Here is a 25,509-nt window from a genome sequence, read left to right on the forward strand (position 1 = left end):
TCAACCAAAGACCATTTTTGACTTTATCCATGTTCTAATCATATCTGGAAACGTCTGAAGGCAGGGTGTCGGTACTGCAAGGCAGCTTTTATCAGGTGTCTTCAGATTGAAATTCCAGTTGCAAGGAGTGGCGTGTTTGACTGGTCGAGTGACTGATGCTTGTTTCCTCAAACCAATGAATCTACACCTTCGACAAACACTAGCTGGTGTGTTCCTGTTGCACAATGGGCAACGCATGCTACAAAGTTCAACTGACTGCCTTTTGAGCAACATGGATAAAACACAGATAGAGGAGTAACTGCTGACAGATTTAAGAAACAAACAAGGTGTTTTAAGTCTTCAAACAGCTCTTAAACTCTGTAGATTTTCGCAGTGAGACGTGCCGTCCATCATGTCAGTCCTAGTTGGGTTGAGATCTGTTGACTCTGAAGGCCGGAGCAGTCAACACCCCTTTTTGTCCGTTGGATGGGGGCATCGTACCGTCCCGTGACAGCAAAGAGCCCCCCGTGGCAAAACAAATTCAGATTCTTCCTTCAAACTGTCAACTCGTCGTTTATCACATTTTGTAACCACAAAGTGTTTAATTTGATCGTCTGCGATGTCTTCAGTTGATGAGTGTCTTAATGCAAAGCTGTGCCGGAAACCTAAAAGTCAGTCCAACATTTAAATGAAATGAATCAAAATGAATTTCAGTTAATGTGAACTTCTGCTCTTGGTGTTTGTCTATGAATGACCTACACATGAAAATGACTTTAAACCACAGTCGTGTCTGATAGTCCAGTGCTGAATTGTCCTCCAGTAAATTAGCACAAGCATTGGACCTGTGTGTGTGTGTGTGTGTGTGTGTGTGTGTGTGTGTGTGTGTGTGTGTGTGTGTGTGTGTGTGTGTGTGTGTGTGTGTGTGTGTGTGTGTGTGTGTGTGTGTGTGTGTGTGCATTTTAAAAGCCAGGATCCACATTTACATATCAAGCATCTCAGAGACTTTGACTTCGACTAAAAATACCTCCAGCTCCGAACAGGACGTCAGAGTTATTCACGTCCCCCACAAAAGTAGGAACTTCTCTTATGAAAATGAGTGACATCGTGTTGTGACACTTAAAAAACCAAAAGAAATAATCACATTTTATAGCTGCTCAGTACCGGTTGTGGTGAAGATCAAAACATTCAAACGACTGACAGGCTAATCATTTGTGGATAAAACAAGCTGTGTATGCGCTGGTGAAGCCTTTGGAAATATCTCCTGAAACACAGTCACAACCACTTCTAAAACAGCCTATTTGCTTTGTAGTTAGTTGAGATTGTGCTCAGATTGCTTCTCTGGATATTTGGCTGCTGAAAATCTTCCGCCACAGTCGGTACATGCACACAACATACATTCAGTGACCCTTCCATCCTTGAGACACACTTTATCGGAGGTGATGTCGGGGAATCTGGAGCCCGTCCCAGCTGATACTGAGCCAGAGGCGATGCAGACGCCGGACGGGTCGGCAGGGCAAACACTCCTCTTTGGGAAAGACAGGTGGCGTCTTCCTGATCAAATCCTCAACCGTCTAACGTCCGCTTTTTGTCTTTGAAGTGTGGGGTGTCATCATGTCGAGATCTGAAGAGCTTTTTAAACACTCCGAAACATCTCCAGATGATCTGACAGAACTCACTCTGCTGTGAGGAAAGTCATCTACATGTCGTGTTGGTTTGTCCTGGGTCGGCCTCCCAACAGCAAAAACAGTTTAACAAGCAACAGAGAAACAAAGACCGGATCTGAGGTTTAATCTTAAGAAATGAAGTGGCAGTAGAGCATACAGTTTGTTTAAAGTTTTGATAAATGACTGTAGTTCATAGTTAAACTAAGAAAAATGAAAAACAATTTACATAGAACTGCCTCTAGCTTTGTTTGGTGGTGAAATAATTATTGTTGTAGGGATTCTGATCATTGGTGCCAAAAAGTTGTAAATTACTGGAATTAATTATGAACTCAACACAACAAACTTTAATCCAGGCAGCATCTGTGGCACAAAGCATATTGTTATCTTAATTTGCTGGACTGAAATCGAATTAGGAACATTCTGATCTAATTTTATCCTCTGACAAAACAAAGAATCTTGACCGCTGCTGACGTATCGGCGTCGACAGTGTTTCTGCAGCCGTTCCTGTCATTCAAACCTAAAGTTCACTCTCTGCATAGTCTACAAAAGTGTAGAAAGGTCCTAATGGCGCAGACTAAAAAGCAATTTAATACAGAAAAGGGGATTAGAAACACTATGGGCTGCACTAATCCTTAACCTTTAGTCCTGTTCTCATGGAGCCACAATGCGCAAGACGATAGCATCACAGGACCGGAGTTAGTAAATTTCCATTAGGGCTGCCCTTCTGTATTCCCACCAGCACATTTAAAGGCATTAGGCATGCTTTGTCAAGGCTAATAAAAAGGACTGGTGGTGCTATCACCCCCCCTCCCTGACTTGTTTCGGAAAAAGCAGTGTTCCATGTGAAGTTTTCATAACCCATTATGATAATCTTGGCGAGTCTCTGAAGGGCAGGGGATAGACGGGCAGATAGACGCTTGTGGGGCGACGGCTCCGCAGCCTCTGCGTGGCCGCAACATTTTCAGTCTGCATTACTGGAGCAGAAACTCACTCCTATCTACCAAGAACGGCAGAAGTGATATATGACTCAGGGAAAGCAGAGACGCGTCTCTTGGCAGAAGAATGCGCAGGTGATTAGAAAGCAGGAGGAGCAGAATGCTGCTTTCTCCTGTTTCCTCTGGATTTAGATATGCAGCAGGTTATTGGTAGGATGTCGTGTTTGCATGCCAACATGCCCTTGACTTCATCTGACATGAGATGTACAGTGCGCTGTACCCTTTGAGTCTTTTGTTTTCCCATTAAAATAATGGGAAGCTCTTTGGCACGCCTGATTTGAGAGGGTCCACGTTTTTGTCCTCTCTTATCTCTTTTGTGGCACAAGCTGCACGTCTCTGCAGGGGGAAGAGTGTTTGTCTGACAGGAAACAGGGTCATACCAACCATTAATCATTCATATCTGAATTTGTGCCGTGCAAAGATTCAATTTTCTGCACTTTGTAGGGTCCACTATTGGTTATATGGTTTTATTTATACATCAAACCGCATTTATAATTCATTTGTTTTTGAGCTGCCCAGTTCTGATGCCTTTTTCTTGGGGGGAAAATGCCGCAACGTGCTATATGTTATACACCAACCTAAAAACCAACATCAAGGAGATTCTGACTATTTTCTAACAGAGGAATTGTATTTTTCATCCCTTACAAACAGGCTGGAGCTGCTGCTAATGAACATACAGATCTCCGCTCAGAGGAAAGAGGGGAGTCGGTATTTGGGACTATCAAAGAAGAACTCCTTGCTATTTTGATTCATACTGTATGTTTGGACACACGTCCTGCTGAGCACTAAATCTGTCCGCTTTTATAACCAAAATTGTTTTGCAAGATCTTTCCCTCTCTGTGCCCTCTCCAGAGCTGCAGAGATGCTACTCCCACATCAATGCTCTATTTAAAGTCCAAACCTGTGTGTGTCTCTTCAGCCCACTGACAGTTCTTACACCCTTTTTTTTTTCGTGTTGTGATAGTATTGTATTTATTCTTTTCCTTCCTGTTCACAGGCCACTACTGAGCAGAAGAAGCTGAGCCATGCTGGATCCAAGCCCTCCCTCTCTGAGAGCTGTGGCCGACTCCCTCAGATAGCCATGAACACCTGCAAGTTCAATGGCGGCGTGGTGAGACCACTAGTGGGCAGCCTGGCGTCCTCGTCGCGCCGCAACCTCGCGGAGCTCGACTCGGAGACGCAGCCCTTGCAGACGCTGCACAGCTCCGGCCTGGAGGTGGTGGTGTCCAAGGGCAACGGCGGCGAAGACCCCAGCAAGGCGTCCAACGAGAGCCTGGTCCGGGAGGGCAGCCGGCGCAGCGGGGGCAGGGCTCCCCAGAAGAAGAACAGGGACATTGGCTACAAGCTCGGCCACCGGAGGGCGCTGTTCGAGAAGCGGAAGCGGCTGAGCGATTACGCGCTCATCTTCGGGATGTTTGGGATCGTCGTCATGGTGACAGAGACGGAGCTGTCATGGGGGGTTTACACTAAGGTGGGCTGTTGGTGTGTGTGTGTGTGTGTGTGTGTGATGCATGTGTGGGATGCTGTTTGTTGTCATCGCCATTGTTACGGCTTGAGCTGTGTGGGATTGGCAGCTGCCACTTCTATGAAGAGTGATTATTAGCACAGACACTGACGTACATTATCTAACAAAGCTATTGGGAATATTGCTCAAACACAAATAAAAAGGCATGTCATGTGATCTGCACAGTGACTAATAGTCGCTTTATTCCGATAAAACTGATTCGGCCTTTATAAATTTTCCGTTTAGTAATTTCTGTCAGATTTTAATTACGGCCTCCTGAGTTTTACATACAGAAAAGACTGATTCCGCTAATGGTGTTATTGTGGCGTGGAGAATGGAGGACCGAGCCAAAAAAGGGATAAAAAAAAAGAACGAAAGACATTAAGACATTAAGGAGAGATGAAGAGAGAGGTCTGTGAAAATGAAATGCAGCAATAAAGTTCCAGATGTCTCAGACTGTAACATTTACTCAAATCCTGGAGGGAATGACGCACAAAGCCCCTGGAAACAAGAGGCACCCTTGAGCAAGGACAGGTAGTTTTGGCTGCAGGGTCGCTGTGGCCACCCTTGACTTTTCTGTCAACCAGTCATTTCTGGTGTGTGACACTTCAGGGAAGAGCATCCTTCACTCCTCACACTCAAGGCGCTCCATGTCGGTGTTTACTGAGCTGCAAACCTGCGAGTTGACACCGGCGTACTGCAAGACATGAACAGGGATCCGTCTCTGGAGCGAGCAAAACCTCAATGAGAATAGGTTTTCATGTTTAGCTTCACAGAGCACGGATAGTTTACTATTGTTACCAGCTCTGAGTTGTTCCTCTTTAGCTGAGCATGTGTATTTAAATCTTGTCATTATACATGAACAGAAACTGAAAATGAAGCCAGTAGATTCTTGAATTTGTGCATTTTCATGATCTTGACCGTGAGGTAGGAAGACACAGGTTTGAATCACTGCAGGTTTCAATCTGCACTTTTAAAATCCTTGCAATTACTGCAGAATACATGATATTAGGCGTGTTTTGACTTCCCTTGGTTTCTTTTTTATTTTACTCGTCCCCCCTGAGGTGAACTAAGGATTTAACCGGCGGCAAAATGAGGTCAAACCACAACAGGAAAACAAGTAACACGACTCGGAGGTCTGCGGCGCACCGCTAAACACAAGATTAGCATGCTAATAATCTTTTTTAAACCATCAAACCAAGTTTTGGGCTATTTTTTTTTTTTTTTTTTTCATGAGTCAGATAAGTCTGGTGGAAAGCCCCAGCGGTGCTGTGGAGTCGATGTGAACAGTGGACTCTCAAACCCTTCACCTCCGCTGCATTTCCAAACGGGCTTTTCATTACACATGTGCGAGTGCATCTGCAAGATATAGTGAGTCGGCGGGGCAATCCATAGGATGATTTATGGGGTTTTAAGAAAGTCAATAGATTTGTCTGTGACTGTTACCGAGCGGGCCTCAGTCCATTCATCAAGCGGACCTCAGCTGGAATGGAAATGACCCGCCGCCTCTGAGTGGCCCCTCCCACATGGCGCCGGCTCACGTCACGCCGCAGAGTGAGACACTCCCGGCTCAGTCAAGGTTTTCTGGGCCCTGAAGGAGGGGAATACGTTAAGAGGCAGTGAGCTCTGGGACCGAAAAATCCTTGAACCTCTGGCAGGTGGATTAATTGGTTTACTCAATGTTATTTCACCGGGGACTTCTCAAAACAATTTAAGACATTAGAACGTCTTGAGAACATGCGGCCGACCTGAGGGGCAAAGCAATCTAGTTGACAGCTAAAAATATATTTTTAATGTGGACCGACGAAGGACGAATTAATATTAAGTAGCTGTGACTGTCGCCTCACTGATGATAATTAATATTTCTACCTGTTGTTTTTTTAGCATTTGTGATCGTTTTTACGCCACGGCTGTTAAATCGATTCATCAGCTGGCATTTTACCAACATAGATAGAAAGGGGATTTAAGTAGTACGGGATTTCATTCATTCCTAGATCTATAGTGTACACACACACACACACACACACACACAAACACAAACAGCAGTGCGGCGCAAACATCCAGCTGGTCTATTCATCACCAGCAATGCTCAGTGCGGCGGCCCCCGCTTGTTAATGCTAGTGTTGCCTTTTTCATTTTTTTTGCCCCTACCATTAGGCGGAAAGTCCTCCTGTTAGTGCCGGGATTTGATTAATTGGTAGTTTAGATTGTAGGGAACAGAGTCCGCAGATAATTTCAGGCTGCACCTCCACCTGCAGCTGCGCCGTTTGTGCGTGGAATCCCAATACGAGCTCCACCCCGACTCAGTGTGCACCTGCTCTACTGCGTAGGTGCAAACATTTATTCCACACGTTGCAGGGTGTGGAGTACTGATAATGCAGAAACAGTTCGATGAATAAAAGCAGTTGTTTACCTTTAATTTGCCTCTACCTCCTGTAAATGCAATAATCTTGCATGTAAGCCAATAAAATGTGTTCACTAATTTACCTTGGATATTTTTTCTAATCTATTTTTTTAATGTCCTTTTCTCTCACCGCAGGAATCTTCATACTCATTTGCACTGAAATGCCTTATCAGCCTTTCCACTGTTATATTGCTTGGACTTATAATAATGTACCATGCCCGGGAAATCCAGGTGAGTTTTCTGCTGGGGGAAAAAAGCTTTATTGTGGTTATTTTACAGAAGGGATGATGATAACATCACTGTAAAGAGAAACGGGGATAGTAAAGGTTAAATATGAGAAATAATTTAAAAATATTTGATCAATTAGGCTTGATGAATAAAACTATGACCGTACCGCAGCTTACATACAAAAAAACATGATACAGCCGATCTGTAACACAGATCCAGAAAAGTGTTAGAAGTTGTTTCTGTTGGATTCGTCAGAATGACCCCCCTGCTTTTAAATGTTCTTAAATTATTTACTTCTTGAGAAGAAATGTAAAATGTCGAAGAGCAGACAACAGTGTGGCTGATCTGGAGGTCAGAGCGACGCCGTTTTCAAACAGGATTTTTTTTTTTCCCTTTCAATTTTTGAAAATAAATTATGTTTAAAAGAAATAATTAGAGGATCAAAAGTTAAAATTATGAAATAAGTTTGTTGCCAAAACCATGGGCGCAGGTTATACGTAACAGACTTATAATTCAAGAAAAGAATTATGACTCGAAGTTCGAAAGTGAAATCTGAGCGTTCTTTTCCCTCGTCCGCTTTCTCCTCCAGCTCTTTATGGTCGACAACGGTGCGGACGATTGGAGGATAGCCATGACTTATGAGCGGATCTTCTTCATCGTGCTGGAGCTGCTGGTGTGCGCCATCCACCCCATCCCGGGCCAGTACGTCTTCACGTGGACGGCGCGGCTGGCCTTCACCTACACGCCGTCGGTGGCCGACGCGGACGTGGACATCATCCTCTCCATCCCCATGTTCCTGAGACTCTACCTGATCGGCAGGGTCATGCTGCTCCACAGCAAGCTGTTCACGGACGCGTCGTCCCGCAGCATCGGCGCCCTCAACAAGATCAACTTCAACACGCGCTTCGTCATGAAGACCCTCATGACCATCTGTCCGGGAACGGTCCTGCTGGTGTTCAGTATATCCTCCTGGATCATTGCTGCATGGACTGTGCGTGTCTGCGAGAGGTAAACACGGGGTCGTGAATAACGGATGTTGCTGGGTTCACGCCGACCAAACAAAATGGCCGACGCGCCGGCGTGCGCTGTGGATTACTAGGCACCTTTACTCCTGTCGCTCCTGTCTGGTTTTTTTTTTTGTCCCATGCTTCTCAGTGTCGCTTTTGTTTCTGTCGCTCACCTGCAACCGTCCACGAGTCGTCAGGACAGGTTCCGTGCAGACGCTCCAGGCGTGCGCCGGTGCTCCCACGTACCGCGCCTTTGGAAACACCCCGACATACGTTCCATTAGCTCAGCGCTCGCTCCACCACTTTCCCACTCCTTGTTTTTATCGCTATTTTAGACGGCTTGTCCATAATTCATGAGCGTCTAATTGTTTGTTTGCTGAATGGTTTGTTTTGGTAATGCGGAGCAGCCCCCAGGATCCCCTAACCCGTTTTCTACCCAAAACTGCGCATCGGGCTCCGTCTCAAGGGGGCAGCAATGATTCTCACTGAAAAATGAAAGAGGCAGGGAGGAATGAAAAGCTTTCTCTTGCGTTCTCGCTTCGCATTTGCATAGGGAAATGAGCCGTTAATGCTAGCTTTGATGTTTTAAAGCCATTTCTGCGTAGTCGGTGTGGAGGGGGGGGGGGCTTGACTAGGGTGGCGGATCTATAGCGGCACTGCTTGTCAAACCAGATATGCTACTGTACATGTGCAACAGTCAAGTGTCCGGTCAGAGGAAAGCTTTTCTTTCGCCCTTCCAGCCGGGTCCTGCCTACTGATGCAGAATGTTTTCCCTTTGCCTGCTCTTACTAAGCCCCTCCCCCCTCCCTCCCCGCCCCCCCCTCCTCTTAACTACCTCCATGTTAACATGCCACTAACCTCCCCGTTCTCACACCCGACCCTGGATCCCGTCAGACCTTCAGCACCTCCAATAACTGGCTGATGGATTTAAACCCTATTAAGTCAGTCATCTCTGAAGTAATGAGGCGTAACAGTGATGGGAGTGTTTAACCGAATGCACAAACCAACACAGGGGCAGCTTTTAATCTCTTTTTCTGACTCGTGGTCTAAACTGGCTGAAAGTTGGGCCCTTTCACTCATAAAACAGGAAGAAACAGCACATGCCTGACTCAGCAGGTTCCAGGTTCAGCCTGGAACTCAGAGTTCATTCAGACTTTCCACGACTGGTGCATGTTCAGTCTTTTAGCTCCGGTTTCAGGACGACTCGTCCACTCAGGCAGATTTGTGTTTGTATGTTTTGTGTGTTACTTTGGATGGGCACATGCATGCACATGTAGGTGTGTGTGTGTGTGCGTGCGTGTTTGTATAATGTTTTGTTGTACTTTCTATTTCCCCACTATGCTGCTCCGTAGGGATACCATGTGAGTCCTCGTTCTCTAGCCGTGGAAAAACCAACTTCCCATTTTTTTCACTGAGCTGGCGCCACTGCTGCCCTGAGTCGGGTTGGAGGGTGGGGGGTGGGAGTGGGGGGAAGGGGCAGCCCCTCTGAATCCAAATTCACCTTTTTTTGAACTCAGAAGGCGCGAAGCAGAATTAGGACGTAGGCCCCGAAGATGGCGTCGAAGCGGCGCCGTTCTTCTGCTGAGGAAACCAGATTTCTAGTGGCTGTAGGAGCACAGCGGAGATCGACGGTGTGAACAGCACTTTGAAGCAAGCGTCTCTTTGCTAACTGTTGTGTGTCGGCTTGGTGGAAGCTGGAGGAGGACGAGGAGGAGGAGGAGGAGGAGGAGGAGGAGGAGGAGATTCATGCTAAAATGGAGCAACTCCTTCAAGTCTCCTTCACGAGTCTGCCAGAGGGCAATTTGTCTTTTCTCATTTTTCCTCTCCCTCTCCTTATGCAATTGTTATAGATCCATAGTCTGTTTAGCAGCAACTCCAAAGATTTTTGAGGAGCGAAAGCCTCTCTGTTCTTTGTGTTCACACATTACCATCTCATTATGTGTCTCCCTTCACAAAATTAATTGAACAGTGTTATAATGGTTTTCCGCAGACTTTTGTTGCTTCTACCTAAAAGAGTTTTCTCTGAAGACGAAGACAGTTTGTTTTTTGCTTTTTTTGGTTTTGCCACCAAAAGATGGTCTGAGTATCCAAGAAGAGAACTAGTTTGAGTACTAGCTGTGGAGCTAGTGAAGGCCAGTGTGATCCGGGGTGTGGGTACTCGACTGCCAGGAACAAGGAATTAGTCGTTTGCGATTTAAAGTATGGAGGGTAAATGAGAGCATCGCTTTCCATCGCTGCACACTTCAACGGAGACACCTTTGAGACAGGAGTCCGTTCTGTGTTGAATGCAGTGTCTCCAGTTTCTGTTTGCTTCCATAAGCCTATTGTCTCTCCCTTCCCTCCTCCTTTAGTAAACAGTGAAACAGCATGCTCGTGTTCATGTTTACTTTTCAATCCCATCATTTCAATTTACCAAAAAAAGAAAAAAAAAACAAAAAACAAAAACAAAAACACACAAAAAAAAAGAGGCGCTTGTTTCCTGAAGTGCTGTGTGTGACTTGTGTCTCCTGTTAAATTCCCCGTCACGCCGTCACATCGACCACGCTGCTGGCTAAACGGAAGGGCAGCACGGTGTGAGATTGGACGAACACGGAGTCTACCTGGAAGACGCCTAGATGGGGGGAATGAAAGACACACAACCGGGGAGCCGGAGAGGGGTGGAGGGAGGGCGGAGACGGGAGAGATGCTAATGTTCCAGTAGACGGACTGAACGCTGGCCACTGCCCCCCCCCCCCCCCCCCTTTCCCCTCGTTCTTGATACAGCCAATCTTCAGAGCTAACCTACCTCAACTAAGCTCCTTAGCGGAGCTCTTTTGGCTTCTCCCTCGCTGCTGGAACGCTCCCTCCCTCTCTCTCTTACTCCTGACTGATCCTGTGCAGATCTCCTACTGTATCCATCTAACGTGGCATGCTCTGCAGTTTCTCCTCATCCACTACTGATTCCCCGTCCCTTTGCCTTTCTTTATCCATAACAAGCAGGCCTAATCCAGCCCAAAACTCCGTTACACACTCGCATGCATGCCTCTGCCTGCCTCCCTGGTTTCTTCTCGCTCCTTTCTCCCCTCTTTAACTGTTACCTAATTCTCTTCCTCTCCTGTTCTGACTCTGCTATCTCCAACAAAATGCTTTATTCTGAGGCGATGTTAGCGCGCCGTCTCCGGCGAACACCTGCAGGCTACGTTAAAAAAAAACAAAACACGGGCTCTCGGAAAGTTTAGCCGACTTTCCCTCCGAGCGCAGCGGCAGATCGTCAGGCTTGAGTTACGAGTCAGCGACACCCACGGCCGGACTGTGTGTGTCATCGCTTAGCCACCAGATACAAACAGCCGAGGCAAGAACAAGCTGTCCGAGTGTCTAACCAGAGGAATTCACACCGCTGCAACTTGAACTTTCTAACACCAACCGCAGGTTCACATGAAATATTCAGGCCCGAGCCTTTTCCAGCCTCTTGGTGCAAATCGCTCCAGGAAATGAAGAAATGCGATTGTTTGCTTTAAGTTACTGTTGATTAAAATGCGATAAAGGAAGTAGGAGATAACAAACAGTGCCTGTTTGATTTCAAGACAGAGATAATGTCATTGAAATCACTTCATCTCAATGAATTTCAGTCTTTTTGTCCAGCCTACAGAAAAAAAGTAGCGATAAAAGACACTTATTAGATGTACAGAATATTGAGATTTTTTTTTTTACTGCAAAATCATATGCCCTCGAACTACAAATGAGATTTAAAGAATGAAAACTGAGCTGAAGCACTCCTGCCAATCTACTTGAACAGTTTTCCTTTGAAGGGATCTGATTCTGAAGAGTCGTTTCGCTTCACCGACTCAGTGATGAGACTCGTGGTAACTCCGAAGCGAGACCTGATGTGTCACAGAAAAGTAAAGACACAGGTAGAAAACCAGTAACGGCCAGTTTTAAGTTGCCGTTTGTTTCATGGCTTCCCTGGTTGTGGATAAAGAGGCAGTTAGTTCTAGCGAGCAGCCAGACGCGGCGTTGTGGGACGACTGGGAGGATGAAAGGAAGTGCTGAGGTGTGCTGAGCTGGCAGCGGAGGTGGTGCTCACACTGAAATGTGTGTGCGTGTGTGTGTGTGTGTGTGTCTGTGTGTGTGTGTGTGTGTGTGTGTGTGTCCCCTGAAGGTCGGATGCCCCATATCGTGCAACAAATGGAGCATAATATTTCTGGAAGAGGAATACCTTTTTTTTTTAACATGATGTGGGGACGATGTGGAGCTGGTTTTCAGTACGCTCTCAATAAGCTGTCTTCTTTTCTACACATGAAGCACAAACACGCAGGATGTTTCAAAGTGCGTTTAGCAACATCCCGTTGGGTTACAGTGATGTTAACCAGCACAAAAAGCACATTTACAGCGCGACTTGCGAGACCTGCCGCTCCTCCATGTCTGATTTCCAGACGAAGAGTCGCGGTGACTTTGAGCCCCTCGGCTGCCCGGGCGTGTTTAAGAATTCACCGAACGGAGCTGAACTCTGGCACAAAGCCAGGAGATGAAGATGGCTGCAAATTTTTTTCCCCCTCTGCATGTTTTATCCTTTAGGTGCATCTCCTTCCTTTTCCTACACTGGATGTAAATTTTTTTCTTTTTTCGCTGACCTACAAGAAAAGAGTACAGGCAAAGAAAGTTAGTGTTTGACTTCCTGCAGGAGGAGCTGGTTCTGCAGTCGGAATGACGGACCATTCCGAAATGTTATTGTCACTGGAGTGAGTTTCCACGCTCATTTGCGGGTATTTAGACAGAAATCATTCTTCTGCTGGTGCAGGCAGAAGATGATGAGTGAAGGAATTAAAAGTCAACGACATCCTGAGGTGGATGTAACTGTGTCAATTAGCTTGACGCATGTTGAGACCTTTCAGTTTTAACTGCAAAGAGCAAAACAACAACAACAAAAAAAGAGCGCGATAAGAAAAGTGAGAGTAAACTGAACCGATTCTGTGAGTTTGTGATTCTTGTTTTTCTCCAGGTGATTTTACACTCTGGTAGTTTCCACTGTGCGTCTGCTGGCTTTACCAACAGGTCGCTGTTTTGCTCCGCCGTGATTCGCAGCGTCGCGCCACTTTCTTATTGCAACAAACTGAATTAAAAATAAACGTCGGCATCGGCGGTTCAGTGTAACTTCTCTCCCAGAGATCGGCGTTAAAGAGACGTGCACTTGAACCCGATGGGAACTTTTTACAGGGTCCTCCATCTTTCTGTAACGGCCATGCTTTTTATTTAGCATCACTACTTTTCTTCTTTTATAATTATTTAAGAACCATTACTGCATTTCTTGGATACAATCATCAATAATTGTATCTGGAGGTGAATGATGATGATTGTCACATCCGTAGAATTATATAAAGAATTATTGCCTTTTTTTTCCTTATATCTTCAAAGTGTAAGATCATACACTCGAGATAAAATCGACAGAGTCCACTTGGAGGTTGCTGCTGCTGCCGCTTGCTCCCTACCCTGCTTTGCATATTGGCTGTTCTGTAGAAAAAACTCTTTTTTTTTTTTTTTGTTTCAATTAGGTCATCATTTGTGTTTAATCTGCTCATGTTTACTGCAGCGAGCACTCTGCCAGAGGAACATCCCCACATATTTGTCCCCATGCAATCACAGCCAGCGCTCCGACTCATTCCTATCAATAAGACCAGCACTTCAAACACAGAGATCTTTTTAATTTGGGCTTCTCACGGCGGGGAGGGGTGGGTGGGGGGGGGGGGGGGGGGGGGGGGGGGGGGGGGGGGGTTTGGTGAGGCTGTGCTGCTACTGTATGCGGGCGATAGCTGCAGAATGTTAAGCAGAAGCTTTTCAGTGTGAAGGAAATCCTCTGCTGTGCTGGAGGAGCTGCCTGGTGGAGGAGCACACACACACACACACACACACACACACACACACACACACACACACACACACACACACTCTCTCTCTCTCTCACACACAGAAGCAGGGTTGTGGTCCTCTGATAGGAAGTTTGAAATGTAATTAATTGTGAAGAAAACTGGTTTTACATGTCTCTCCTCCTTTTAAAGCCTGTGTTTGTCTTTGGGACACAGAGCATAGTGGTAAAAGTCATCAGTGTGAAATCCAAACTGCTCTCTTCACATGAACGTCCTGACGGTGCTCTGCAGATTTCATTCACATGAAGAGGATTCAGTTGTAAGAATTACACATTTTTTGGTTTCGAAAAGCAAACGGAAATGCTGATTTGATACGATTTCTCTTGGAAGTGAGACTGAAGCCCACTTATAGTACATTCGTGTTAATTTATGTAGTGCAGAATTATCACATATTGCTGTTTTTATCGGAAATTCAAATTAATGTGTGTGTGAGAGTGCCAGCGTTCATGTGCGAGTGTGTGTGTGTGAGGGCGTGCAGGCGCGCGCATGTGTATGCGTGTAGTGCTAAAGGAAAGTGTGGCTCATTCACGCTGGCTCTTTGCTGTCGCGTGTGCATAGAGGATGTGTTCTTAATTGATTGATTTAATTCGTATAAATTCATTTCAGGTCATCAGACAACAAACCGAATGACTGGAAATTGTTTCCCGGTGTGTTCAGTCCTCATAACACAGGATGGATGTTGGGAACAGGGCAGATGCGTTGCTGCTGTCAGGGTTTTTTGTCGACCTGTTTCGCTAATGGAGGGAACTTTTGACTTCTTCCGTCCGACGTCCTTCGTACGTTTTAATCTCTCCTCTCGCTCATCAAAGAAGTGCAGTTTTCATTGAGATGTAATTTAGAATATTACTTGGATGGGTACTGGCTGAACTCTGAAGGGTTTGAGTGATCGATTAGGGGATAAGGAGTTTGCTGTGAGTGTCTGTCAGGGAGGATTTTTACAGTGGGGAATAAAACCATCGACTCCTGACATTATAGACCTCTGGTCCTGGAATAGGTTGAAAGTGGTGCCAGCTCTTCTCCATGCTATTCCAAAACTCCACACAGTATATTGAGAGCCTTAAAACGCCATCGATTAGCTCCCCGATTCTGCCTCTGTCTCTGTTCCCGTACTGCTGTCTGCGGCTGTTTTTCAGAGCCGAGAAGGAGCATGTGCGATGAAAACGTACAGCCCCACACACACACACACACACACAGTTAAACAGGATGCAATGGCACGTTCTAAACTATTTCAAGCATATTCATGGGACATCCAAACACGAGTCCAGTACCTGGTTCCCTGTGCCGAGAGGTGCCGCACACTCCTGCCTGCCTTGAAGACATGACTCACTCTCCGCATGCCTTGATGACAAGATGAATGAAATTAACATACTAGTCACTTGTAATTACAATATTTAGCCCGCTGATCAAGTTTCGCCCCCTGGCAGCGATCAAAGGGCAGCTGGTGAAGTGTTGGGATGCAGGTAAAAGAGACAGGGGTGTCAAATTCAATGAGCTTCTTCTTTTGTTACTCATCCAATCCTTTAGCGCACGGCTTTCAGGCGAGAGCCTGTCTGCGAAGACATGCATTCCCCCCTCCACCTGCTAAAAGCCGCAGCGTTTGTCAGAGGTGGTTTACCTTTCCGAATAAAACCTGGGGTTTTCTCATTGCTTCCCTGCTCTCAATATACTGGCTTTGAAGCATGCAGGATGCAGACATCTTTTTTCCTCCTGCATGGTACTGTACAGACTGCTTCTCTGCATGTCATTGAAAAACGGCTTGAATCCCACAGACCAAACACTTTTTTGACATTTCGTGGGAGAAAATGCTCACAGCTACGACCCCCCCCCCCCCCCCCCCCCTCCCTCCCCCTGACTTCAAGCATGAATAGAAACTTGAGAGTGGGTCTCCTAAGAACTCCTTGAAGGCATGATTAGTGATTCCACGATATTTGATAACAATGACCTGTCTTGGAGGAGAAGAAGGAGCGAGAATCTTTTCTGGTTTGTTTGTCCTGGAGGAAACTGGCCTTCAGTTGCAGTCAGTACACTCCTCATTACAGCAGATTGTTCCGGTCATCTTGAGGCCACACGCCGGGTCGCTCCCGGACAGCTCAAACTCATGGGACATTCATGATTGGCTCGGCCGGAATCCCCGTCAGAAAGGCCTTGACAAAACCCCAAGAAATTAGACTCAATCTACATTGTCTTGTCATAAGGATGTTAGTGAGATGTTGTCTCAGAGTGCTTAATGAATATTTAATTTTTACCTCCACAATGAAACCTTATCTGATCTCCTCCTAGACAGCCCATTGGGAATAATCAGGCGAGTTGAATGAGGGTGGGTGGAGGAGGCAGATTTGCCTCTGTGATGGACTTTTGTCTTGCTGAAAACAAAAAGAAAAAAAAGGTATGGGAATGTCATCCTCGATCCAGCTCTGTACGCTGTCTTCTTTTCTCAATATGAAAGTGTCTTTGCATACACATGAGGGGCCCTTTTGGACTGACAATTCAAGCATGGCTGTCAGCTATTTTCAGCAAACAGCATGTTTGAAGTGATGTTTTTGTGTGTGTGTGTGTGTGTGTGTGTGTGTGTGCGTGTGTGTGTGCGTGTGTGTGTGTGTGCGTGTGTGTGTGTGTGTGTGTGTGTGTGTGTGTGTGTGTGTGTGTGCGTGCGTGCGCAAAATGATTTCCAACAAACTGACAAAAAAATTGTGTGATTTTATGCAGCAGTTTTTGCATTTTTGGATGAATTGATGTAAATGTGTTGATCTGTCATAATGGGTTGGACGTGCGGTGCTACGTTTTTTTGCTAATGCGCGACCAGAGTAAGTGATCTGGCGCTGAACCCATTTTTTTTTTTTTTTTTTTTATGTCCCTTCACATCACTCATCTCAACATCAACAGACACCGCCAATAAAGTCACAAAGCATTTCACTAGACTTCTGTAAAAAGTGACACAGTTGCAGGAATTTAAGGTTATTTTGCAAATATAATATTCCTTCATTGTTGTTAATGAAAAAACAGTTTCGTGCATTTATTTATGCTCTGTGCTGACCTGGCATTCGCAGATCAGACATCTTACCTGAAGTCATGACTTCTTCCTATTATTCCACCCACACCACCTCCACCTCCACCTGCACCGCCCCCCCTTTGGTTTGGATCACACTCGGCACCATGTCGCTCTTCGGCATGCTCGCGGCGAGGAGAGCGTGCTCACCCTTCCTGACTGTGTGTGTCTCCCACCTCTGCTTTTCTCCGCTACCTCAGGTATCATGACAAACAGGAAGTGACCAGTAACTTCCTGGGAGCCATGTGGCTCATCTCGATCACCTTCCTCTCGATTGGCTACGGGGACATGGTGCCGCACACGTACTGCGGGAAAGGCGTGTGTCTGCTCACAGGGATCATGGTAGGTTGCTCTGGTCTCGTCACACCATAACACGAGCAGCTCCGGCCGCCCCGTCAGTCTATGGGACAACTTTACTGCAAAGTATGCTTCGAAGAAAGCACAACTCTGTCTCCTCACTGCTGTACATTATTTCACGACTAACTGGGAAGTCAATACATGTAAACAATGTGAATCTGGGAACTTTGCTTGATGCTGCCATGTTTCTTATATGTTACTTTCAAGTCAAAGCTGTTAATTAAGGAAAAAAAAGACCTTAACTTCACAGCATTATGGTCATTCAGGCAGGAATTGGAAAAATGTCAGATGGATTAAAATCCAACTTCTGAGCATTCAGCTTTCACATGAGACAAACATTAAATACTATATTATCAAGTTTATAATGTCAACTTTGACTAAAGATGTCATTTTCACGAATAGTGGCTCAAAGTGTATTATTTAAAGTGTGAACTTTCTTTACTCCCAGTTTTTCATTAACGCATCGTATTACATGTATGAACACATGACTTAAACAGAGCTACATGAACACAACAACTCCACCCAAATAAATGCCCAAATTATCAAAAATCCACTCAGCATCATTTCCAAAAACCTCTTAACCATTTCAGATTAAAAGAAGAAGCTAGATAAGAATCAAAGGCTGAGACGCCACAGATTATTATCTTATTTGTAGTGGGTTAATAATAGAACTAATGTTCGTATTGGTTACTTTATCATTACTTTTTGTCTTTGCTGAGTCTGTCTGGATTAGACTTAATTCACATTAATTACCGTGATAGAAACAAATGGAACCACGACTATCACACGACTATCACACATCCGTCTCTGTTTTCTCTCTGTTTACTTACTGCTGCATGTTTTTACTGATCCCACTGAAACGTCGAAAGATTTGTTCCTGTTTCATAAACGGATGGAAGCTCCTCACTGTTTGATGTAAATTAGGAATTAGTCGCTGCGTTTCTGCGGTCCCTCACCAGTCGTCTGGCCCCGTCTCGTCCTCACAGGGAGCTGGCTGCACTGCGCTGGTGGTTGCAGTGGTGGCCAGAAAGCTGGAGCTGACCAAGGCTGAAAAACACGTCCACAACTTCATGATGGACACACAACTCTGCAAACGAGTGAGTCACGCTGTCTCCTGCTATCTATTTAACACATCGTCAAAGTGGGAAATAGGAAAAAAAAAAAAAAAAAGCTATCAAGGTTTGTTTCTCCCTCATAATAAAAATGTTATGTATTCCTGGATGCACCAGCTGCACGACCACGACGTCGTTACACCGCGAAAAGCAGCATCGACGTTACAAGCGTCAATGTTTAAGTTGCTCCCAGAAACATGGCCGGGTTCGTGTCGTGCATCCTGTAAAAGAGGCCAATAAACAGCATGGAAAGGCCAGGAACATCAATTCCCTGCTCTTATTGACATGTCCCGCATACGTTTATTCAATCACTATCAGACCAGAACCAGGAACACACACACACACACACAGCTACAGGCACTTTTGAGCCACCAATTAACCTCATATTCATATTTTTAAACTGTAGGAGGACACAGAAAACCCCCACACACCCCCAGTGTGAGCTGTCACACAGAACGTGTTCACTATCGAGTACATATACCGTACATAGTTTAGATACATCTGTTGTAAATAGCTAAGGTTGTCAGCAGTTTTCCATCTCAAGATATTTGTGTTTTCTTCAAACTGAGTAATCTGGATGATTCAGAAGGCGAATGTCCAACTGGCAGGTTTACATTTGGTCCAAGAGGGGAACAGAAATCCACAGTTTGTGAAAGCACTCATCTTCTCTCCCTAATGTCATTTCTCCGTAATGTATTTCTCTTCCTAAGGTCAGTGGGAAACATCTCGTTGGGAATAATCTGTTCTCGTTTTCTACTGTCATAAACATAAGTAGCAAATCTGCTGAGTCATTTTTTTTAAGGGAAAGAAAAAAAGCTTTTAAAAGTCGCCTGTGTTGGCTCACACTTTTATCACTCTCTTCTTCGCTTTATATTGGCTTCTTTTCATTTCTTTAAATGTACTTGCTGATTTGCCGCAGGTCCAGCCTCCTCGCTCGGGCCGTGTGGAGATTAATACTCATGATAGGATGAAAAAAAAACAGTCACGTCCGTTAACTTCCTCCACGTTGCTCCGCAGGTAAAGAACACAGCTGCCAATGTACTCAGGGAAACATGGCTCATTTACAAACACACCAAGCTGGTCAAGAAGATAGATCACGCCAAGGTGCGGAAACACCAGCGCAAGTTTCTCCAAGCCATTCACCAGTAAGTCCTGCGCTGCGCGTGAAAAATGTGACGGAAAATGTGAATCTTGAAGCTCCGGCCGACCAAAGGGAAAAAAAAACAACATGTAACCAGGATTATCTACTTCACTGTTTCTAATATTCAGGCTGTGTTCTGACTTGCCTTGTTACTGTATTACCCAAATGTAGCTTAGTGTTGGTTTTACTTACACTGTTTGCTTACATTTCACTTGATTGCTGTGCTCACACACAATCACACACTCAGAAGTAGGCTCACCAAACTCACAGACACACAGTGCAAACTAGTGTAATGGTCGTTCTGAACCCCGCCCTCCTCCTCCTCCTCCTCCTCCTCCTCCTCCTCCTCCTCCTCCCCGTCCCCTTCTCCCTCCGGCCCTCTTCTGCCCCGTGCTTACAGTGAGAAGTGTAATGGTTTCACTCGTTTCGTGAATGTCGTGGGGTTAAAACTCTGTACTGTGTTCTGTCTTTGTTTTGCTCTATCACTGCAGAGCTCAGAAGTAAGTTGAGTCTTCTATGTATCCTCCTCCTACTGTTTCCTCAACATCCTCCTCCTCCTCCTCCTCCTCCTCCTCCTCTCCATGTCTGCGTTTGACATGCATGAAAAGAAGCATTTGTTACCACACACAAAAAAGAGAGAAAAAAAAATGCTGGATGCTGACTTGTTTTGTTTTTATTTATTTTTTTGGGTTTTTCTTTACCTGAATGTTCCATTTACTTCCCTCTCCCTCCCATTCTCCCTTGAATGGAATGAAAAAAAACACACCAGCATCAACATTTTACCACGTGTGTCAGTACTTTTGGAGGGTTTGAAATAAAAAAACAAAAAAAAAAAATGAAAATCATCTTGCACAGAATGAGCAAGCTGGCCGTTCATGATCATTGATGTTGCCCATGATTAATATAGCTGCTCTGCGGACTATATTAACCTGCATCCACAGAACTCATCCTACACTCCTGACATGAGTGCGCCCTGTGTACCGAGGCTGAAATGCTTGCTGTTGATCTGTGCTTTGTTTCCTCTCTGATATGACGTCGAACTCATACATGATATTGATGACGAAGCTCAGGAAAAAGTCGCAGACGCTGGTTTTTTTTTCTGCAGGACAGGAACCGTCCTCGCGCTGTGCTACACTAATAAGTAGTGCTTTTAGCTTTTAGCCCCCTTTTCTTCGACAGCCGTGAGAGATAACAAAGCCGAGCAAACAGACACACACGAGTTCAGACGGTTTCCCACAGAGATAGAGCCGTAAGCGAGCGGGCTCACTCCGCTCTGATATACTGATTTGCACATGAATAAATGCCCTTGGATGTCATCCTGTCTCATAATTTGCGGAACAGGGAAATTCTTCCCCTCTCACACTCCGGCGACGGCTATGCGATGCCTCAGCTAACAATGGCACGATATTGGCATCGGCTCGGCGCCGACTTGTGCTTTAATGTATCTGATTAGCGATAAGGAGGCACCGTGTTGATGGCATCACAAAACATGTCCGCCGTATCGCTACATGTCCGTGTCGCCTTACGTTCGGCAGTGTCATCAGGCAGTGCATTTCTGGCGAGCTCCATCTTTTATCTGTGGCATTTTGCGCACATCGTGCACATCCCGCAGACGCACGCGTTCGTCGCGCTCAGAGTCGGCCGTGGTCCGTGCACGCTGCAGTGAATGACCGGTGTGTCCAGGCGAGGTCCGGCCACTGACAAAGGGCATGCCATCTTTTTCCTTTTTTCAACGTCTTACTTTTGGATGGAAAGAGATGGGAATGTTTTGATTTCAAACAGGTTTTGAGGTTTTATTGTACGGAAGCATATTGCATTCTTGATGAAAAAGTTAAAGTATTAAAAAAAAAAAGTTCTTTCCTCCCAATATAATGAGGCCTTTTTTCCCTCTCTCAGCCGAAAACAGATTTTTTTTTTATTTTTTTTTTTTTTTTATTGGGGTTGTAACAAGATCATCTCCTGGTATCAAGACTATTTCTCATTAAAACACAAATACTCGCTGCTGCCTGCAGCTTCAAGCAGTGTTCTATAGTCAGAACAAGATCTTGTTATCATAATTTTAAAAAATAAAGAGATTGAACAAGATAAAATCGGCCTGCATCTTTTCGAAGATGAGTGCAGTATGCTTCCTTGATTTTGCATGTTTTGGTTGGTATTGCATTGACCAAGACCAGGAATGCTTATATGTATATATATACATATATATTTCTGCATATGTATACATATAGATATGTACAGATCATACGATGCATGTCTTTTATTTTTCCAATGCCATCAGTGAGAGAAGCGTCCTGATAAAAGATGTGTTGTTCCTCCTCCTCTTCCTCCTCCTGTCCTCTCTATTGATCTTCTCTGTCCCCTTATGACTCAAACAATCCACCTCTCTGTGTTCTGCTCCTGCGAAATGTCCTTCCTCATTCCCTCCTCCTCCTCTTCCTCCTCCTCTTTTCCTCCTCCGTCCTCCTTCCCTCCTCCTCCTCCTGTTTACGCCTCCCTCTGCCCTTCGCTCAGACTGCGCAGTGTGAAGATGGAGCAGAGGAAACTCAATGATCAGGCGAACACCTTGGTGGACCTGGCGAAGGTACGTTGCGCAGAGAATGGAATTCAAGTTTTCCCTCAAACGGCAGAGTTTACAGCCTTCTGTGCTGCGCTGTGCAACAACAGGGTGTCAAAGCATCAAAATAGTACTACTCACGCTACAGTAATTAGACAATGTGCATCATTTATTCCTCCTCACAAAATCAAAAGTTACAACTGACTTAGCCCATCATTTGAATTATTGTATCGAAACCTGTTAGTTGGAATTTTGTTTTAGGATTTCTATATAGATTTTTTACAGACTGATTTACTCTGAAAATTGAGCTTTGAACTCATTGATATTCATACAGGTGAAATAAACCAGTCGCTTTCGTTTGACCGTCCAATTAGTTGTGATTAAAACGTATCTATGTTAGAAATTTAAGTTGTTACACTTAAGTACAAATTCCCAATACCCTTTGCACCTCTGATTGCTACTGTTTCATTTTTCTTATCCAAAATGAATCCTGTGCTTTTGTTGTGGAGAATGTATAGATGATTTGAATACAGGCGCGAATGCATCTGAAAAACCTATGTTCTCTCATTTGAGCCCAGAATCTTTTTCTGTAAAGATTCAGTGCATTCATTTATGAGGATGTGTCCTGTAAATGGAACCGAGCTGTGGTTTTGTCTGTTTGCACCAGAATTAAGTAATTTTTCCCTCAAGTCCCCCAACGTCCCTCTGACTGTAATCTGGAGGTAAATGACCAAACCTGCTCCAGGTCCTTGTTTTGGTTTGTTGATTTTTGAGCCATTGTGGACATGAATATGCAGTAATCCTGAATCTGTGAAGCAAACTGCACATGCCATCGGACTTTAAAATTCAGGATCCTGAAGGACCTGAGTTCACGCTGTAAACAGCGTCTGTCTCGGCGTCGGCTGACCCGTCCGAGCCGAGGAAGAGGTTCAAAGGGACGAGTGCGACCGCTGCTTCATTTGATGTGGATGGCATTTGAACTTCAGTGTGTGTTTTGGGAGGCCGGCCCTTCGAATGCGTGTTTACCTGCCCTCACTGGGCTCAGTGGGCAGATCTGTCTGTGCACACCTTACAGCGGTTCAACAGCACTCTTTTCAAGCCTCGTGTATAAACAACCCTTGGATTTCTGCATGTAAAGGTATTTTTTTAGACGCGGCTGGTGACTGCTGCGTGAATTTCACAACACTAAAGAAACGGATGCAACATGTAAATAACATAACGAGTGAGAAAATTCAAATACTTAGTTACACTATTTAACAGAAACACCTGTTTATTATGTGTTTCATCTGACAGAGTGACACCTTTAAGAGTTTTTGTTGTTTTACTTCTTAACTGCACCTATAATTGCATGAACACTGTGTGTATTTTCCATCTCTTTACATACATACTATATGCACACACACACACATTTTATTTCTGCAGTCAGAAATCGTGATGGTCTCATCACAGGAACATCTTGCAGATAGCTTTTGCTGCAGCTGCATCCACGGCAGAACAATAAGTGTCTAAATAATGGAGACACGTTTCATTATATGAATTAGTTGTGTCAAGCAAATCCATAAAGCATTAAAGACCTTCGCCGGCTATAAAAGGACCGGGGAAGCTGGTTGCTAAATCTATGGGCAGATAAAATCTATGCTGACTCGCCGGAGCTATACAGCCTCGCCTCGCGCCGCTTCCTGACATTATTTCAATCTCTTTACCCCGAGTAGGTAAGGCGCAGACTGTCCAGGCATTGATTTACGGGAGCCTTTTCCCAAGCAGAGCATTGTACAGTCAACACTTCTAATCTCTGTGGTTGCAACTCGCCGTGTAAATATGAATTTGTAAAGCAGTTCTTAATGTTTTTTTTTTTTCTTTCCCCGTCCTCCTCTGTCCTGTTCGTGCTTCCTCCCAAAACACATTCACTTTCTCTCCATCATTAGACCCAGAATGTGATGTATGACCTGGTGTCAGAGCTGCAGGAGCGCAGCGAGGAGCTGGACAAGCGCATCGGCACTTTGGAGGACAAGCTGGACTCGGTGACGGGCAGCCTGCAGGCGCTGCCCTGCCTCATCTCCCAAGCCATAACCCAGCAGCAGCAGGACTTCCTGGACGGCTTTGTTCACCGCTTTCGGCCCGCCTCGCTAGCCTCGGAGCGCTCCGAACGCTCCGAGCGATCCTGGACTTCCACCGCCCGCAGGCGGCGCTCGCCCTCCACGGCACCGCACACCTCCTCCGACAGCGGATAACCCCGACAGACCCTCCCCTTCAGCTCCGGGCGCCACCTTCCCCCCCACCCCTGAAAACCCATCTGCTGGCGAGTCCGCGTCTGGACTAATAAACCCACCTCCGGACCCGATCCCCGTCCTTCCCCGCTCCTCCATACCCAAACGAAAAAAAAAAAAAAAAAATCCAAAAACCAATTTCTCTGTGACTGAGCCTCTCAGCACAGGCTGGATCAGAGCTACTCGTAAAGAACAAAGAAAAGACTAAAAATCGAGAAAAAAAAACACGCAAATGCATCCGAAAAAAGAAAAAGAGAAAAAAATTCAAACTGAAAAACCGAGATAAAGTAGAGATATGGTTTATGTTTTAGCCATTGTATGGCTGTTCAAGTTAGCTTTTTTGTAAAAGCCCTTGTATAGTTAAAAAAATGACTGAGTTCAGGGTCGCTGGGGTGAGAGCTGGCTATCACACCGGAGAGTCCTTAACCACGAAGGGGGGGGGGGGGGGGGGGTTCGTCTTCGTCTGTGGAGCCGAGGGCGCCTCGGCTCACCTCGCCGGCCCCTCCGAGGCCGTGGAGGACATCTGCCCACCCATCCGTCCGTCTACCTGTCTGTCCGGAGAGGAGCGCAAGACCAACCGTTGGATTTCCCTTTCAAGAGACTCGTGTCGTGGACTCTTTCCCGTCGGTCAGGGCGAAAGCTTTAGGACAGGCTGTGAAAGCTCTGACTTTCAGGGTCAGTGTTTGAAAATGCACTACAGGGGGAGGGGAAACTGTCACACAGAAGAATAGCGAAGGGAATGCATATGGCATTACTACTGGGTAGGAAAAATTTACACAATTGCCAACTTCAAGGTATCAGCTTCCTTGTTCTTACCAAGGGAAAAAAATGAGAGCGACTATCTTTTTTAGTTACATATTGACATGTGATTTTTCAGTGCCTGAATGTATAAATAGTAGAGGGTTATTTAATTACTAATTTCAGAGCTTTTTTACGATGTTAACAGTCTGAATACAGCATTGCATTCCTTTTTCAGATACATTCCTCTCCAAAAATTTAAAGAAAATGTCTTAATGTAATGCATAACATTGCCTCCATTATACCGCAACTCTAAATGTTTTCAAAATGTTTTTTTTTTTTCCTTTCTATTTCTACTAACACAATGTGGACAAAGTACGGAGGGTAAGCAAACGTGAGGCAGAGTGAGAGACGAGTTCACGTTTAGCTCAATGCTGCACGCACACGCACACACACACACACACACACACACACACACACACACACACACACACACACACACGACAATGAAATATGTAGTAGTCTACCTTTCTCACCACCACTAATTAGAGCTTCCCGTGGTCTTGGGTAAATGGCATGGCTTGAGGTCCGCTGACGCACACATCACCGGTCG

General features: G+C 45.3%; 1 protein-coding gene across 4 annotated transcripts in view; it reads left to right on the forward strand.

Moving 5' to 3' along the window:
- Nucleotides 1-24,527, forward strand: part of kcnn1a (potassium intermediate/small conductance calcium-activated channel, subfamily N, member 1a) — a 44,411-nt gene extending 19,884 nt beyond the window's left edge. The window contains exons 2-11 of one of the 4 annotated variants that reach the window (XM_030116084.1): nucleotides 3,636-4,109; nucleotides 6,682-6,777; nucleotides 7,364-7,782; nucleotides 9,134-9,142; nucleotides 16,928-17,069; nucleotides 18,071-18,181; nucleotides 19,214-19,341; nucleotides 19,829-19,837; nucleotides 21,849-21,918; nucleotides 23,817-24,527. In XM_030116084.1, coding sequence (XP_029971944.1) covers nucleotides 3,636-4,109; nucleotides 6,682-6,777; nucleotides 7,364-7,782; nucleotides 9,134-9,142; nucleotides 16,928-17,069; nucleotides 18,071-18,181; nucleotides 19,214-19,341; nucleotides 19,829-19,837; nucleotides 21,849-21,918; nucleotides 23,817-24,122 — 1,764 coding nt within the window. In that variant the 3' untranslated portion in view covers nucleotides 24,123-24,527. The remainder of the gene's footprint in view (nucleotides 1-3,635; nucleotides 4,110-6,681; nucleotides 6,778-7,363; nucleotides 7,783-9,133; nucleotides 9,143-16,927; nucleotides 17,070-18,070; nucleotides 18,182-19,213; nucleotides 19,342-19,828; nucleotides 19,838-21,848; nucleotides 21,919-23,816) is intronic. The other 3 variants (XM_030116087.1, XM_030116085.1, XM_030116088.1) reach the window with 3 other exon arrangements.
- The last annotated feature ends 982 nt before the right edge of the window (nucleotides 24,528-25,509 follow it).

This window comes from Salarias fasciatus, chromosome 18, assembly GCF_902148845.1.
Source record: "Salarias fasciatus chromosome 18, fSalaFa1.1, whole genome shotgun sequence".
Lineage (NCBI taxonomy): Eukaryota > Metazoa > Chordata > Actinopteri > Blenniiformes > Blenniidae > Salarias > Salarias fasciatus.